This window comes from Taudactylus pleione, unplaced genomic scaffold (assembly GCF_031769625.1).
Source record: "Taudactylus pleione unplaced genomic scaffold, aTauple2 ptg000205l, whole genome shotgun sequence".
In the NCBI taxonomy this organism is placed as follows: domain Eukaryota; kingdom Metazoa; phylum Chordata; class Amphibia; order Anura; family Myobatrachidae; genus Taudactylus; species Taudactylus pleione.
This window is the reverse complement of record NW_028284607.1, coordinates 7,411,376-7,427,883: the sequence shown is the minus strand read 5'-3', so window position 1 is coordinate 7,427,883 and position 16,508 is coordinate 7,411,376. Positions and strand designations below refer to the sequence as shown.

General features: G+C 43.0%; 1 protein-coding gene across 2 annotated transcripts in view; it reads right to left on the bottom strand.

The window, feature by feature from the left end:
* Positions 1–13,084, bottom strand: part of SPPL3 (signal peptide peptidase like 3) — a 78,912-nt gene extending 65,828 nt beyond the window's left edge. For both annotated transcript variants that reach the window (XM_088477928.1, XM_088477929.1), the window contains exon 1: positions 12,792–13,084. In XM_088477928.1, the coding sequence (XP_088334054.1) occupies positions 12,792–12,814 (23 nt within the window). In that variant the 5' untranslated portion in view covers positions 12,815–13,084. The remainder of the gene's footprint in view (positions 1–12,791) is intronic.
* Between the last annotated feature and the right edge of the window lie 3,424 nt (positions 13,085–16,508).

Sequence of the window (16,508 nt, the reverse complement as noted above, 5' to 3'; positions counted from 1 at the left end):
AACCTCAAATACATAAATATACTACTGTAGTTCAGAATACAGCACAGGCAAAGCCTACCCAAACTTCCTCACCACAACAAGAAGTTGAACTACAAATAAAGGGAACTATATGACTGCATTTTTGAGTCAACTTGTTTTAGGTGACTGAAAATACACAGTTAAGTCAATCTAAACTATTTCAAAACTTGCAATAAGAAAATAGAGAGGAAAATTGTAGCTATGTAGGAAGCAAATTAAACACTAAATTATTGCATTATTACTACCATGATTACTGTAGTCCGGTGGTTCCCAAACATTTTTGAATCACAGCGCCCTAGAGTATCAGCATTGTTTTCATGGCACCCCAAAGCCAAAATTTACTTGTTGAGTTATTCAGAAAAAATGTAGTAAAATAGTAAAGTGAAGTACATTGTGCTGACCTGTCATTAGGGTCAGTTATGTGGTCGTGGTCAGGTTTGCGCTTCTGTTTGTCTACATAATTACATTAACCATAAATAATTTGATTTGGTGCTGGACCACCAAACTGAGGCACCCCTGCAAGTGTCCCGAGGCACCCCAGGGGTGCTGCGGCACACAGTTTGGGAAACACTGCTGTGGTCAGTCCTCTGCCCTACCACATTTTGCTATATGACAACTGTTAATCTGTGCTACAATGTTCCGCTACCCGCAATACACCCACTGCTTTCCATTTTTCTCCACACAACCCCATCACTCTTCCCTCTTGCCATGTCCCACTTCTTTCCAATCCTACTTGCTCAATATCCTTACCCACTTCAATTTACCCTCCAGCAACTGCCTGCTTAACCTCCCATGCTACCTGTCTGGAATTCCAAATTGCCTCAATGACCCCTCCATTAGAATGTAAGCTCTCACAAGTTGCTCCTCTACCCTATGCCTCGCCTGTCAACTCTGCCATCCTTGTTTGTCCCTGTCATGTCTTATGCTGATATTTTTTTTATATGCGATACGATTTGTTCTGTTTAATTTATACAAGCAATTATTGTACTCAACTGTACACACACCTAGTTATGTATACTGTTTTTATATTTGTTATTTAAGGATTGTCTAACCCAGTCTGTGTTATAGTAATGTTTTGTACCTATGCTACTTACGCTATGGTTAGCTGTTGGGCATTGTACTTGTGTTTTTTGGGCAACTATAATGGGCGCCCGTCAGAGCAATTCAATTGTTTTGGGTGCCCATTGCGCTCATCACGGCTAGACCTGTCTAAAGTAGTGGTTAGAGACTCTTCACACATTTCTGCTCCACACCTCAAAAGAAAGGTGTGCAGACGCTCCAAAAACCTCTGGATTTCTATCATTTATTACTCATGCGGTTTTCTTTGCAGTGTGTTGGAGAAAGTCTTTTCTGTAGCCCAGAGTAATCCCCTCCCTTTACAAGCACCTGTGAAAAACCATTAAGCTGATATGAGCAACCACAAAATAAATAAATATGTATATATATATATATATATATATACATATATATATATACATATATATATACATACATATATACACAAACACATATATATATATATATATATATATACACACACACACACATACATACACACACACACACACACACACACACACACACACATATATATATATACACATATATATATATATATATGTATACACACAGTCAGGTGCATACATATTGGGACATTGACAGAATGTTCATATTTTGGCCTCTATTCACCACCACAATGGCTTTGAAATGAAACAAACAAGATGTGCTTTAACTGCAGACTTTGAGATTTAATTTGAGGGTAATTACATCCAAATCAGGTGAACGGTGTAGGAATTACAACGGTTTCTATATGTGCCTCCCACTTTTTAAGGGGCCAAAAGTAATGGGACAAACTAAACAATCCTAAATCTAACTTTCACTTTTTAATACTTTGTTGCAAATCCTTTGCAAGCAATTACAGCCTGAAGTCCGGAACGCATAGACATCACCAGACGCTGGGTTTCATCCCTGGTGATGCTCTGCCAGGCCTCTACTGCAAATGTCTTCAGTTCCTGCTTGTTCTTGGGGCATTTTCCCTTCAGTTTTGTCTTCATCAAGTGAAATGCATGCTCAATCGGATTTAGGTCAGGGGATTGACTTGGCCATTGGATAACATTCCACTTTTTAGCCATAAAAAACTCTTTGGTTGCTTTTGCAGTATGCTTCGGGTCATTGTCTATCTGCACTGTGAAGCGCCATCCAATGAGTTCTGAAGCATTTGACTGAATATGAGCATATAATATTGCCCAAAACACTTCAGAATTCATTCTGCTGCTTTTGTCAGCAGTCACATCATCAATAAATACAAGGGAACCAGTTCCATTGGCAGCCATACATGCCCACGCCATGACACTACCACCACCATGCTTCACTGATGAGGTGGTATGTTTTGGATCATGAGCAGTTCCTTTCCTTTTCCATACTCTTCTCTTCCCATCACTCTGGTACAAGTTGATCTTTGTCTCATCTGTCCATAGGATGTTGTTCCAGAACTGTAATGGCTTTTTTAGATGATGTTTGGCAAACTCTAATCTGGTCTGTTTTTGTGGCTCACCAATGGTTTACATCTTGTGGTGAACCCTCTATATTCACTCTTGTGAAGTCTTCTCTTGATTGTTGACTTTGACACATATATACCTACCTCCTGGAGTGTTCTTGATTTGGCCAACTGTTGTGAAGGGGTTTTTCTTCACAGGGGAAATAATTCTTCTGTCATCCACCACAGTTGTTTTCCGTGGTCTTCTGGTTTTGCTGAGCTCTCCGATGCGTTCTCTCTTTTTAACAATGTTCCAAACAGTTGATTTGGCCACACCTAATGTTTTTGCTATCTCTCTGATGGGTTTGTTTTGATTTTTCAGCCTAATGATGGCTTGCTTCACTAATACCCCTTTTACACCGGAGCTAAAACCCGGGTTTTTGAAGGGTTAACCCGGGCAGCTCCCCGGTGTAAAAGGGCAGAGGGTTGGATCGCCGGGTCGAGTGACCCGGCGATCCAACCCAGGTAACTAGCAGGGTTTAACACGGGCGTAGCCCGTGAAACCCTGCTATGGGAACAGCGCACTCCGGGTCACGATGACCTGGAGTGCGCTGCTAGCCGGCCGATTGGTCCGGCTTCAGTGGCGCTTGGAGATGATGTCATCTCCAAGCGTCCACTTTCACTCCGCAAATGCCGGGTCTATGCAGACCCGACTGCGGTGTGAGCGGCGCTGACTCGGGAATATCCCGAGTCAGCGCCGGCAAAATTCCGGGTCTGATCCGGAATTTAGGTGGAAAAGGGGTATGATAGTGACAGCTCTTTGGATCTCATATTGAGAGTCGACAGTAACTGATTCCAAATGCAAATGTCACACCTAGAATCAACTACAGACCTTTTACCTGCTTAATTGATAATGAAATAATGAGGGAATAGCCCACACCTGTCCATGAAATAGCTTTTGAGTTTATAGTCCCATTACTTTTGGCCCCTTAAAAAGTGGGAGGAGGAGGAAACCGTTGTAATTCCTACACCGTTCACATGATTTGGATGTAATTACCCTCAAATTAAATCTCAAAGTCTGCCGTTAAATCACATCTTGTTTGTTTCATTTCAAAGCCATTGTGGTGGTGAATATAGGCCAAAATATGAACATTCTGTCAATGTCCCAATATTTATGCACCTGACTGTATATATACACACACATACAGACATACAGTATATGTGTAGGTATATATTTATATACACACACACACCTGTGTTAGTATGTGTATATAAATATGTATGTGTATATATAGTGTGTATAATATATACACACACAAAGTATGTGTGTAGGTGTATAAGGTCTTAGCGACTGACGTATGTAAGTAATGAAAATCTAATCAATTACAAGAGATAACATATGAGTTAGCGTTCCCGCTAGGCTATTTTAGCGGGGCGTGGGGCCCTGCCCTCCTTCTGGAGGGCAAAAAGCACCCTGCCCTCACAGTCTGCTGGTGCAGTCTTCACCCGCGGGTGGGAAAATGTGCAGTGACCTGGTCACTGCCGGTGAATAGACGCCGGGCGTACATGCGCCCGCCATCTATTCTCTGTCAGCAGCGCTTGGCGGCTGCCCGGCGTGTCCGTAAGTGCCGGGCACACCCCCAAGAGTGACGAAAAGGGTGACGCGTCTTATACACGTCCCATTTTCAATGGCCACGCCCCCTTTTCAGAATGCGCGCGCAGAAGTGTCTTCTCTAGCTCTGGTACCCTGCCTGCCGTCGGAGCTAGAGTGTAAACTAAGTGTTATATAAATCATATAAAACAAAAGTGAGGGAAACTAATTTATTACATTAAACAATATATAATGCTGAGCCTAAATGTGCTCAAAAAGGCTCTATCAGTGACCCTTTTAGTCTATATAGGTACAACAAGTGTAGTTAATGAAGTGCAAAGTGCTTACGAGTTAAAAACTGACCTTAATATACATTAAATACATACAGAGTTCTGAATATAGTGACGATAATGATAATAACAAATAGTAAAAAGCAATGGATATGAGCACAGTAGAATGAATGAATGAAATAAAAACTCAGTTTTTTTTTTTAATTTACTGTGCTCATATCAATTGCTTTTTACTATCATCACTATATTAATTCAGAACTCTATGTATTTAATGTATATAAAGTTTTTAACTATTTATAAGCACTTTGCACTTCATTAAATACACTTGCTGTACCTATATAGACTAAAAGGGTCACTGATAGAACCTTTTTGAGCACATTTAGGCTCAGCATTATATATTATTTGTTTCTTTGTTATAGGTTTTATGTAATATATGGATATTAGTTTCACTCACTTTGTTTTATATGATTTATATAACACTCTTATGTTACTTATTTATCTCTTGTGACTGATTGGTTTTCACTACTTGCATACGTCAGTCATTAAGACCTTATACACCTACACATACTGTATTAAAGGTGCAATTCCAAATTCCAGCTGACACTCTTGATGTAAAGGGAGAACGTAGCACTCACAATTTTGCACAAATCCATCCACATCGGTTATAGTTTTATCTTTTCACTTAAGTTGGCACCGGTACCGTGCGCGCACGCGTGAATAATATAAATATATATATATATATATATATATATATATATATATACACACACATATACACACCCCGATCGGTCATAATGTTAAAACCTCCTGCCCAATAGTGTGTAGGTCCCCCTCGTGCCATCAAAACAGCTCTGACCCATCGGGGTATGGACTCAAGACAACTGAAGGTGTCCTGTGGTATCCGGCACCAAGACAATAGTAGCAGGACCTTTAAGTCCTGTAAATTGCATGGTGGGAACTCCATAACTCTGATATTTTTTTTTTTTTTTTTTTTTAACAGCAGATGTTTGATCGGATTGAGATCTGGGGAATTTGGTGGCCAAGTCAATAACTAACTTTTTGTTATTTTCCTAAACCCATTCCTGCTGAAAGAGGCCACTGCCATCAGGAATTACCATTGCCATGAAGTGGTACGTGTCAAATTAATACCAGGAACCAAGCAGAATATTGCCCAGAGCATCACACAGCCTCTGCCTACTTGCCTACTTCCCATAGTGCATCCTGGTCCAATGTCTTCCCCAGGTAAACGACAAACATGCACCCCGCTGTCTGCATGTTTCATCAGACCAGGCTACCATTTTTAATTGCTTTATGGCAAAGTTCGGACACTCATGTGCCCATTTTAGGCACTTTCTGCTGCGGACAGGGGTCAAAATGGGCACTAAGGACCTGATTCAGACCCGCTAGCTCGCTAGATAAGTATGAAAATTCAGCAAGGCAGGCGATCGCACGGCAAGGCATTAATACGCCCACTATATCTTAGCTTGCGATTGCACTGTGTATGCAGATGCCCACCAGCATGTTTTAAGATGCGCAGGTAATCTCCAGGAAGTGTATGCAACCATCAGTAACATTGAGTACCATCGGATGCGATCGCAGCACTTGTGGTTGACCATACCCTGCCGTAAACACTGCGAGCGCTTTAGTGTAAACTTCAGTCATGTGACGTGTACTATGCCACTAACTCTTACTTATGTACACCTCTGAAACGGCATTGAAACGCTCAGGCATGCCTGTGTTCTCACCTCCACTCCCCGTTTCTAGCGGCCAGCCCGTCACCACCCACAAACTGCTTCTCCTGTCACCCACTCTGCTGGGCAGTTTATGCGCAGCGAACAAACGCTTAATGATCTCTCGCACTGGTTCGCGAAGGAACACTGCGATGCATAAGCATGCGCAGAAAGCAAAACAATCGGCTGGCTGCTTGCGAACGCATCTTAGCGAGCGGATCTGAATCAGGTCCTAAGACCGGTCTGCGGCTATGCAGAAAGCTGAGATGCACTGTATGTGCTGATACCTTTCTATCATAGCCAGCAGGAACTTTTTTGGCAATTTAAGCTACAGTAGTTCTTCTGTGGGATATGACCAGAAAGGATAGCCCTCGCTGTCCATGTGGATCAATGAACCTTGGGCGCCCATGACCCTGATGGCAGTTCACCGGTTGTCCTTCCTTGAACCACTTTTTGTAGGTAGTAACCATACCAGGAACCCCTGCCTTTTTGGAGATGCTCTGATCCAGTAGTCTAGCAATCACAATTTGGCCCTTGTCAAAGTCGCTCAGAACCTTGCGCTTGCCAATTGTTACTGTTTCCAACACATCAACTTTTAGAACAGTGTTCACTTGCTGATATATAGATATACATATATATCTATATAACAATTTTTCATTAATGTGGTTATAAGTTAGGAAACCGACATGGCAGAGGGAAATGACATTTTACAACAATTTGTATTTTAATCATTAAAAAATATTCATAGCATACAAGATCTTTGTTACAAATTGTTTGTTTTCATACTATGCCTCGCCCTTGATACAGGACTCACCTTTGCTATACAATTACTTTGTGAAGAGATGAGTAATTACTGTTTTAATATTACCTGATTAACTGTGATATAAAACATCTAAGCCCAATGCAGCTTAGCATGTCACATCAAAGCATATAAAGCTTCATAACTCATGTTTCCATTCAGAAAATCACACCCAGTAATACACAGGATGGAGCTAATATTTTCAAATTTTTCATTTTTAAACAGGTAATCAGCTTTATGCAATCTCACATGTCCAAAGGTACATACACACTGGCATCTGGGCACTGATTTCACTCTGCATTTAAAGGCATCATGGTTACAATTTTTCACAGCTCCAAGGATGAAAGTAGCAACTGAGGTTAATATCTGTGCCAAAAACTAAACCAGCCCATACAAGGTGCGATTTTTTGCACGATGTGTACGATTTCGATCAATCGTAACGATCAATCGTGCACATAAGTGTGTTGATTCTGTGTGTTACAATGCTGATGCATGTCCCCGCAGTCATAAAGCTGGATCGTAGATCTTACTGCAAAACTGTAACATTACGATCTATTGTGTACAATGTGATACACATGTATGCATCTTTTCGTATAATGATCGTAACGATCAATCGTACACCATTTGACAACATCGTATGGAGAGTTTCAAGGGAAAAATTTCAAGGGCAATCTTACCAACATAAAATCTCACCGTGTAGGGCCGGCATAAAGCTGGCCATACCATCTTTCATCCAACCAGTTGATTGATTGGAATAATAATCTGGTAATATACGGGAGCAAATGCTGAAAAACAGACTAAAATGGTCGGTCAAACAAGTTGGTTAAATCTGTTTGATTTAAACAACTTGTCTGAATGACAATTTTTGTCCATTTTCCATGGTTTGTGAGTAAATTGTCGATGGTCACGTGCTCCTACACATTTCCAGATTGTCATTCCATTCAACCAGCTAGTTGGATTAAAGTTGGTACAGTGTAAGGCCAGCTTCAGACTTGTGCAAGTAGTACATGGAGCACAAGTGTTCTTTGTTCCATTTTCAGTAAATTAAGCACTTGAAGTTAGTCAGTATTATTAAAGTAAAACTCAAAAAAAAGAGGGTTATCTTCAACCCGGGCTCCTACTGATTGCAGCATCTAAACTTAATGCACCCATCAGTGGCAGAACTTCTGAGTGATGGGCCCAGGTGCAAAACTTTGCTTTGGGCCCCCCTCCTCCGCCCTACTCCAAATTCAAAGTGCAGTGGGTGACAGGGAGAGGTAAGTGGTAGACAAAGAGAGGCAAGAAGGTGACAAAGAGGGTGACAGGGAGAGGGAAAAGGCAGTGGGTAACAGGGAGAAGCAGTGGGTGACAGGGATAGTTGACAGGTAGAGGGGACAGGGAAAAGCAGTGGGTGAGAAGGAGAGGCAGTGGGTTAAAAGGGAGAGGGTGATAGGAAGAGGACATGCAGTAAGTGAAATGGATATGCAGTGGGTGCCCGACACAACACACTGTAGTGCCCGCCACACTATGCCACCTGTAGTGCCCACCACACTGCCACCTGTAGTGCCCACACTCCAGGTAAGAGGAGCATGTGATGGTCTCCTCCATTCAGAGCTCAGCACATGGTCCTCTGATCCCACTGCGGAGACTACTGAGATTTATTACCCAGTAGTGCTGAGCCTGACTTCACTATATGCCCTGGTCCTCTCTGCATGTAGATGCTGCCAGCGGGCCCAGTCACAGCCCTGATGACTGCCCGGCAAGCAGCAGCACTGCAGTCTGCCATTTACAAACAACGCCGGGCAGTGAGGACCCCTATATTGTGGCGGGCCCCGATGCAGTGTAGTAGTACCGGATCACCCGATAGGTCGGACAGCTTTAGTGTAATAAATTGTATAAATGTGCAGGACTCCTGTGTAGCATATGTTGCTCTATTTCTATAATGGAACTACCATTGACCAAGATACAAGTATATTCACACACAACTAAAGTGCAATTCAAATTTTTTTTGAGCGGCTATAAATTACTGGGCACTCAACGGAGCAATTCAACTGCTTTGGGAGCCCATTTATTATCTCTCGTCGCGCCCAAAAGCACCGTTTGTAGAAGTGTCAGGTATCGCAAAATACGCGCTACAGAAAACTGGGGACCCACTTGTTAAGTCTCATCGGGTCCTGCAGGACACGCTGGCGCTGTGTGAGCTGCAGTAGCGACTCCCGACGCGGCGTCACCCCAGCCACTCATTTGATTATAATGAAACTGCAGAGGGCACTCGCCACCAAGGCAACATATATGGATAAAGTTGCTGTTTTGGTTCTGCGCAGTGGATTTTTCTCAGGAGACAGACATCAGGCCATCGTCCCAGATATATACACCATAAACAATCGATTACAGCTGCTATTAATATCTTACTAACAGCTGTTTTAGATGCCATTTGGACCACTGGTTAGCTTGACCACACAAAGTGCATCATCACGCAGGGCAACAGCGTGCACTCCACCTTGGAGTGTATTTAATAGAGGTGTTGGGTATTACATATCACAGTATGGGGACGTCTAGCTTCCATGTTTTTCACCTTGAAATGCAAGGTACAGAGGAAATAAGGGATCAAAAGTACCCAAATTTCACTTTTACAAACTACTAAACATGCATGCTATATTATAAATATAGGTGAGATAGTTCGACAAAAAATTCCAGTAAGGACCTAGTTTAAACTTATTGATGGAACTTTACCCTTAAGGATTACATAGGACAATGACAAAACATAAAGGAATGACACACAAAATAAAAACAATATTACACAAACAAAAAACAAGGAAAAAATTACAAAGAAAACAAATAAAAAAATCGATGGAGTAGCTCACTAGCTCATATAAAATACTGCCCATAGTACTGCCTGCAACTAACTCCCTCCTTACCCCCCCAGTAGTGTGCCAGCTACCATCGACCCTTGCCTCCCCCTACCCAAAGCACTGGCTGCCCCTAGGCCCCTCCTTGCCCCCCAGCACTGTCAAAACTACTGTCTGCCCTCACCCCCCATAATATGTGATTGGACCCAGAAACAGTGGATTAGGACCCCAATTTTTTTAAAGTGAGGGGTCCATGGGACCCACAAATTTTTTCGCTGTGTGTAAAGCGGCTAACTTTAGATGGGGCTAAATAGCCACTTTACGCGGCTAAATAGCCCATCTAAAGTCCTGGTTAGGGCACTCAAACAGTCGCCCAAAACGAGGACTTTTCACAGAGGACACAGGAGGGTGTGAAATGAAATGACAGCACCCATTGCACTCACGACCAATTGAAGCAACAATTGAATTGTTCCGACAGGCACACAAAAAATGAATTTTCCCTCAATGTGTCAAAAATAATAAGCAAAAATAGACTTGGTACCAAGAGGTTTTCAAAAAGGACCAGTTGCCATTAACAATCCATATAAAACATGAATGCGTTTAGTGTGCAAACACCGCTTGCACTTGCTGTTGGGTGGGATGGAAGTTTCAAGGTCAACAAGTGAATGAAACTGGCAGCATCTTTTCACAATACCAGTGTACATGCTTACAAAAGCTTGATTTGTTTTATTCTCAAAATCCGTGGGTAAAGGTGGCCATACATGGTGCAATTTGTAATTGCATCTGAAGTCGCATACGATTTCCCTTGAAAATTCTTCACTTCAAATTCTGTACGATTTGTGTTTAAAATGCAACGATTCCACATAAGACCATACGATTTGATCTATCGTACATGATTTGAAATCGTATCGTATGCAGCAAAATGGTGGCGGGGAGTGGCCAGGGACATCACAGATCCTACATCGGGTGCAGATAACAAAAGTACATACGATGTATGTCACATCGTACACGACCGGTTGATATCTCTCTACAAAACCATCTGACCTGCGATCCAACTAGAGGACGGTGGGGACGCGCATCGGGGTCGCAGAACACACAAAAAACACCTATTTTCATACGATTGGTCTGTACAACCCATCAAAACTGTCCATATCTGGTATAAAAAAAATAAAAAAAAAAAACAACGTACTGTGTATGGGCACTTTTAGGGACATTTAAGACAGTACAAAATAATGAATGACAATCAGTAAATTAATGTATAACTCCAGAATCAAAAAAATGTGAAAGTAGTTAAGCTCAGAACACACTCCTCCCAAGCTACCAAGTAAGCACAACATACAATACATGGCAGACTGAATATTGCTATAAAAAGCAAAAGGTGGTGGGTGGTACACAGAAAATAGAACGATAGGGATTGATAATAATGCTACAGGCGAACAAGTACAAAATATATGGGCTATACAAAGTTAGAACTGAAACTCAATAATTCCATCTTTTATGCTGGTTGGAAAAGAAGATTAGCAAAATCTTGATTAATAGAAATGTTGCTGGAATAAAATACTACTAACCAAAAAAAAAAAACAACAGCCAGAAATGTAATTTACATACGAGTACAACACATTTCTGAGATGTTCTGAACTTTAATTTTTTTTAAAAAAAAGTTTCAACAAAAAATAAATGTAGGCAAATATAATTCCTAGGGGCAGATTCAATTAAAAGCGCTAATTGTCAGACCTACACTTTTAATGTAGCGCCACATCCCTGTGTTAAGCCCTCAGGCACTACGAGGAAAACTCTGCATTATATGCACCAGAAAACCAATAGATTCCAGTACTTAACACAAAATCTATGGTTTAACACACATTATCCACGGTTCACCACTTGAAGAGTACTAAAAATTGAATAACTCAGGTTGTTAAATCAGGACCCTTACCCATGTGGTAAACACTACAGGTTAAGCACAGGGCAGCACAGACGGTGTAATGGTAGCATTACTGCCTCACAGCACTGAGGTCGTTGGTTCGATACCCACTACGGCCCTAACTGTGTGGAGTTTGTATATTCTCCCTGTGCTTGCGTGGGTTTCCCCCGGGTACTCCGGTTTCCTCCCACACTCCAAAAATATACTGGTAGGTTAATTGGCTCCTAACAAAATTACCCATAGTGTGTATGTGTGTGTGCACATGTGGTAGGGAATATAGAGTGTAAGCTCCACTGGGGCAGGGACTGATGTGAATGGCCAAAATATTCTCTGTAAAGCGCTGCGGAATATGTGTGCGCTATATAAATAACTGGTAATAATAATAATAATAATAACAAATTTGCCCCCAATAACATTCCAAAGTATCTGGCTTGCAAGCTGGTACTATTAAATGAGCCAGTATGAGTGGTGGTCACCTAGTTTTACAGAAAATACCTTCTATTGTGAATCGTTTTATTTTTCATTTGCAATATATAGATAATGTATCCAATTTATTGCAGCTAGTAACCAGTCCTCTATGTACTATATATGCCATACACTCACAAGTTACATTGAGGTCTTCCATCCAAAACGGGGAGGGTTGTTTAAAGCAATCCACACCAATCACATCTACAGACAACAAGGTGAGGAGGAAGCCAGCACCGTGAGACCTGGCACCGAGGCCGGGCATTGCTGGACACCAAAGTGCAGACGTCCTTACATATAATGTACACGGGCTCTTCTCCATGGTCCCTGTGCCGCGGCCAGCGGGGACAATCAGCACAACAATCTCCATTGTACAATGAGCTGCTGCTGCCGCCGCCATCCTCCACACACCGGCCTGGCCAGCGCATCCCCCCACACCGTTGCCAGCACACACACACCGGCCACCGAGGTACCCACAGCCCGTATCGTCCAACCATCCACCCCCCCCGGCCCCTGTGTACTCCCACTGCGATCCTGCACATCACCACCTCCCCCCTCCCCAGCCATTCCCTCCTGGGCCCAGACAAAGCCCGGCAGCCAGACTCCCACCCTCCTCACCCACAGAGTACAGGCCACACCGATTACCCACATCCCCCCCACCAGCCTCTCTCACCACGAATAGGTCTGCTCGGCCATGGCGGCGGCGTCTCCTCCGGGGGGGGGTCAGGGCTCCGGCCCAGTGTTTGTCAGCGGCGGTTCTGTGTCTTCACGCACAACATGGCGGCCTGGCTCTAGTGCGCGGTGGTGCAGGGATCCCGGGGAGATGGGCCCATGGCCGACGGTAAGACGAAGGCAGCGAGCACCGGACTAGCACTGACGGACTAGGGATCGCGGCTGCGCGCTCGGGACTTACTGCAAGCACGGTGCGCGATCCCGCTACGCTCTCTGAGAGTGCGCGCACACGCGATACGCAGATCGCATCACGTGTTCGGAATGGGCGTGGCTCCATGGCAAACCTCACTCCCCATTACGTCACTCGACAGACCCAATACACACAGCCCAGGCACACACACTGCACAGCTGAGAATAGTCACCATGAAATAGAGAATATCATGGTAACAATTACTGTAAGTGATTGCGAAGGCTTTAAAGGCCCCCATACATCAGAGATGGATTGTAGCAATCGTGCAATTTGCAGTCGATTATGTATAAAAATCTGCAACATGTTGGATTTCACAGATCGATTGGGGCTGTAGATTGCTAGTGTATGGATATGATCAGCAGATTTGCCGACCATTACCATGAAAATGATGGAGCAAGATTGCCAGATCTGTGTTTGCTGCAATCGATCTGCAAATCACTGAAAAAGATCTGTAGTGAATGGGCGCAGATTGCTCGATTGGGAAATCCTAACATCGGGCAATAAATCTTCAAATTCTTCAATTGTGGTTTTCAGATTGCTGATCTATGGGGGCCTTAAGTGAAGGCCCCCATACATCAGAGATTGATTGCAGCAATCATGCAATTTGCAATCGATTGTGTATAAAAAAATCTTTCCCTTTTTCAATCGATTGTGGCAAGTCTGCAATCTGCAATCGATTGAAAAAGGGAAAGATTTTTATACACAATCGATTGCAAATTGCACGATTGCTGTAATCAATCTCTGATGTATGGGGGCCTTTACATCAGAGTCCAATCAGTAAAATGCCCGAGGCTGGATTATTCACAGAACTCCAAGGTGACTTATAATATCAATATTAAGGTCCCCATACATCAGAGATGGATTGCAGCAATCGTGCAATTTGCAATCGATTGTGTATAAAAATCTGCAATGTATGGGCTTCACAGATCGCAGATTGCAACCAAAAAGTGATTGGAATTGTTTAATCAGATTGTCCAACATGTTGGATTTCACAGATCGATTGGGGCTGTAGATTGCTAGTGTATGGACATGATCAGCAGATTTGCAGACCGTTTCTAGCAAAATGATGGGCCTTTTAAGATTGCCAGATATGTGTTTGCTGCAATCGATCTGCAAATCACTGAAAAAGATCTGTAGTGTATGGGCGCAGATTGCTCGATTGGGAAATCCGAAGATCGGGCAATAAATCTTCAAATTGTTCAATTGTGGTTTTCAGATTGCTGATGTATGGGGGCCTTTAGTTTACAGTAGATGTCCATTATAATGCATATTATGCATAAGCCTTAATCTAGGTGAGGTGTTTAAAGGCCCCCATACATCAGAGATTGATTGCAGCAATCGTGCAATTTGCAATCGATAGTGTATTAAAATCTTTCCCTTTTCAATCGATTGCAGAATTGCCACAATCGATTGAAAAAGGGAAAGATTTTTATACACAATCGATTGCAAATTGCACGATTGCTGCAATCAATCTCTGATGTATGGGGACCTTAAGGCCCCCATACATCAGAGATTGCAAATTGCATGATTGCTGCAATCAATCGATTGTGTATAAACATCTTTCCCTTTTTCAATCGATTGCAGAATTGTCACAATCGATTGAAAAAGGGAAAGATTTTTATACACAATAGATTGCAAATTGCACGATTGCTGCAATCAATCTCTGATGTATGGGGGCCTTTAGACACAGACCCCTATGAGACAGCTATGTATGAGCTAGAGCACCCTCAACATTTGTGCTGTCACTCCCAGCAACAGTTTTTATGTATGGCATTTTTCATTTGGGAAACACTGTGACAAGAGCGCCACCAATAGTTTTTAAAAGTTGTCTCCTACGTATACACAAACTGACACAAGACTGACGACACGACCGTGACTGACACACAGACAAACGCTGACTCTGAAGGCCTCCACACCCGGTACGATTTTTACACGATTTGGCCGTTTTGGAACAACCAATCGTTTAAAAGGTGCTGTGTGTGGGCATGATAACTATGCCGATGCGGGCTCCCACTGTCGCTGATAGTGATTGCTGATCAGTTGAACCTACAGAAAGATATCGACCTATGTTTCACGATTTGGCACACATCATTCTGTGTATGCACACTGAACGATGGGATGGCAGACACAGATCTATGGTAGCATGGATGAGGGAGATCCGTGCTACATGCATCTGTGAGACAATGAAACAGATGCAGGTACGGATCAGGGAGATCACTGCTACATGCATATGCATCTGTGTGTCATTGACACAGAAGCACAGACGGGTTCAGTGAGACCCGTCTGCTTCTGTGTTAAAAAAAATTAAACCCGTTAAAAGAAAAAAACAGTGTGCCCTAGCCCCCCCCCCACCCCCAAAAGAACAACCACCCACGGGCTTTTAGTGACTTGGATGCTGGTTGTGCAAAATACTGGCGTAAAACGACACAGGGGTCCCCTGTATTTAAGCACAAGCAGCACCGGGCTATTTAGAACCAGCCCTGGTTGCCAAAATACAGGGGACAAACGACGTAGGGATCCCCTGTATTTTGCGCAACCAGCACTGGGCTCTGATCCGGTCCTGGTACTGGAAATACAGGGGAAAAAATTAGTAGAGTTCCCCTGTAAATTCCAGAGCCAGCACCAAACTTTTTCTAGTGGGGGGATTCTGCATGAATCGAGTCATATAGCCCCGCCCCCTATTTAAATTAGACCCAATTTCGGCTGTTCATGAATCCACTTCATCTCGGCTCTAGCTAATGTGGCTTTAAGATCACCCTGTCTAAACTTTCTTTCCACTCCCTCACGATGATTTTAAATAATTGTGTGCCCTGGGCTCTTCGGAGGAAGTTACATTAATCTATTTTGTTATTCACTTCCTTCTAGATTACATTGGATCAAGTCAGAAACAAGTACAGGTAAGCATTATGCCAGGGCCGATGCAAGGTTTCTATGCGCCCTAGGCAAAACTTCACCCTAACGCCCCTGCTCCCTTCAAAGCACTCGTCCAAGCCATATACATAATACCACACTTTTGGTCACAATATTTCTGTGGATACTGTGGATTTCCCTTACATCCTGAAAGACCACTCCAACACTGACTACTTGTACTTTTTATCTCTGGCAGTAATTTGAGAGCAGCTACTAAACACTAGACCACTAGACTCAGCAGAGAGAGGCATGTTACCATTATATTTTTGTACATATAGTAGCCCTATGGGGCTGCGAACAAAAATCTGCAGTGCATAGAGGTACCGCAAAAGCGGCATACAGCACTTACTCGGCTGCAAGGGAAATCGCAGCTACAGTAATTGGATTGAGCCCTATGTGTGTGTGTGACAGTGAGAAGAGGCTAAGCACATATGCAGGTTATATATATTGTATACATCTGGAGATGGTGTGTCCCGTGCAGATTACACTTTTGATAGAGGGACACATAGGGGGTCATTCAGACCCGTTCGCGAGCAAAGGACGCTCGCAAATGGGTCG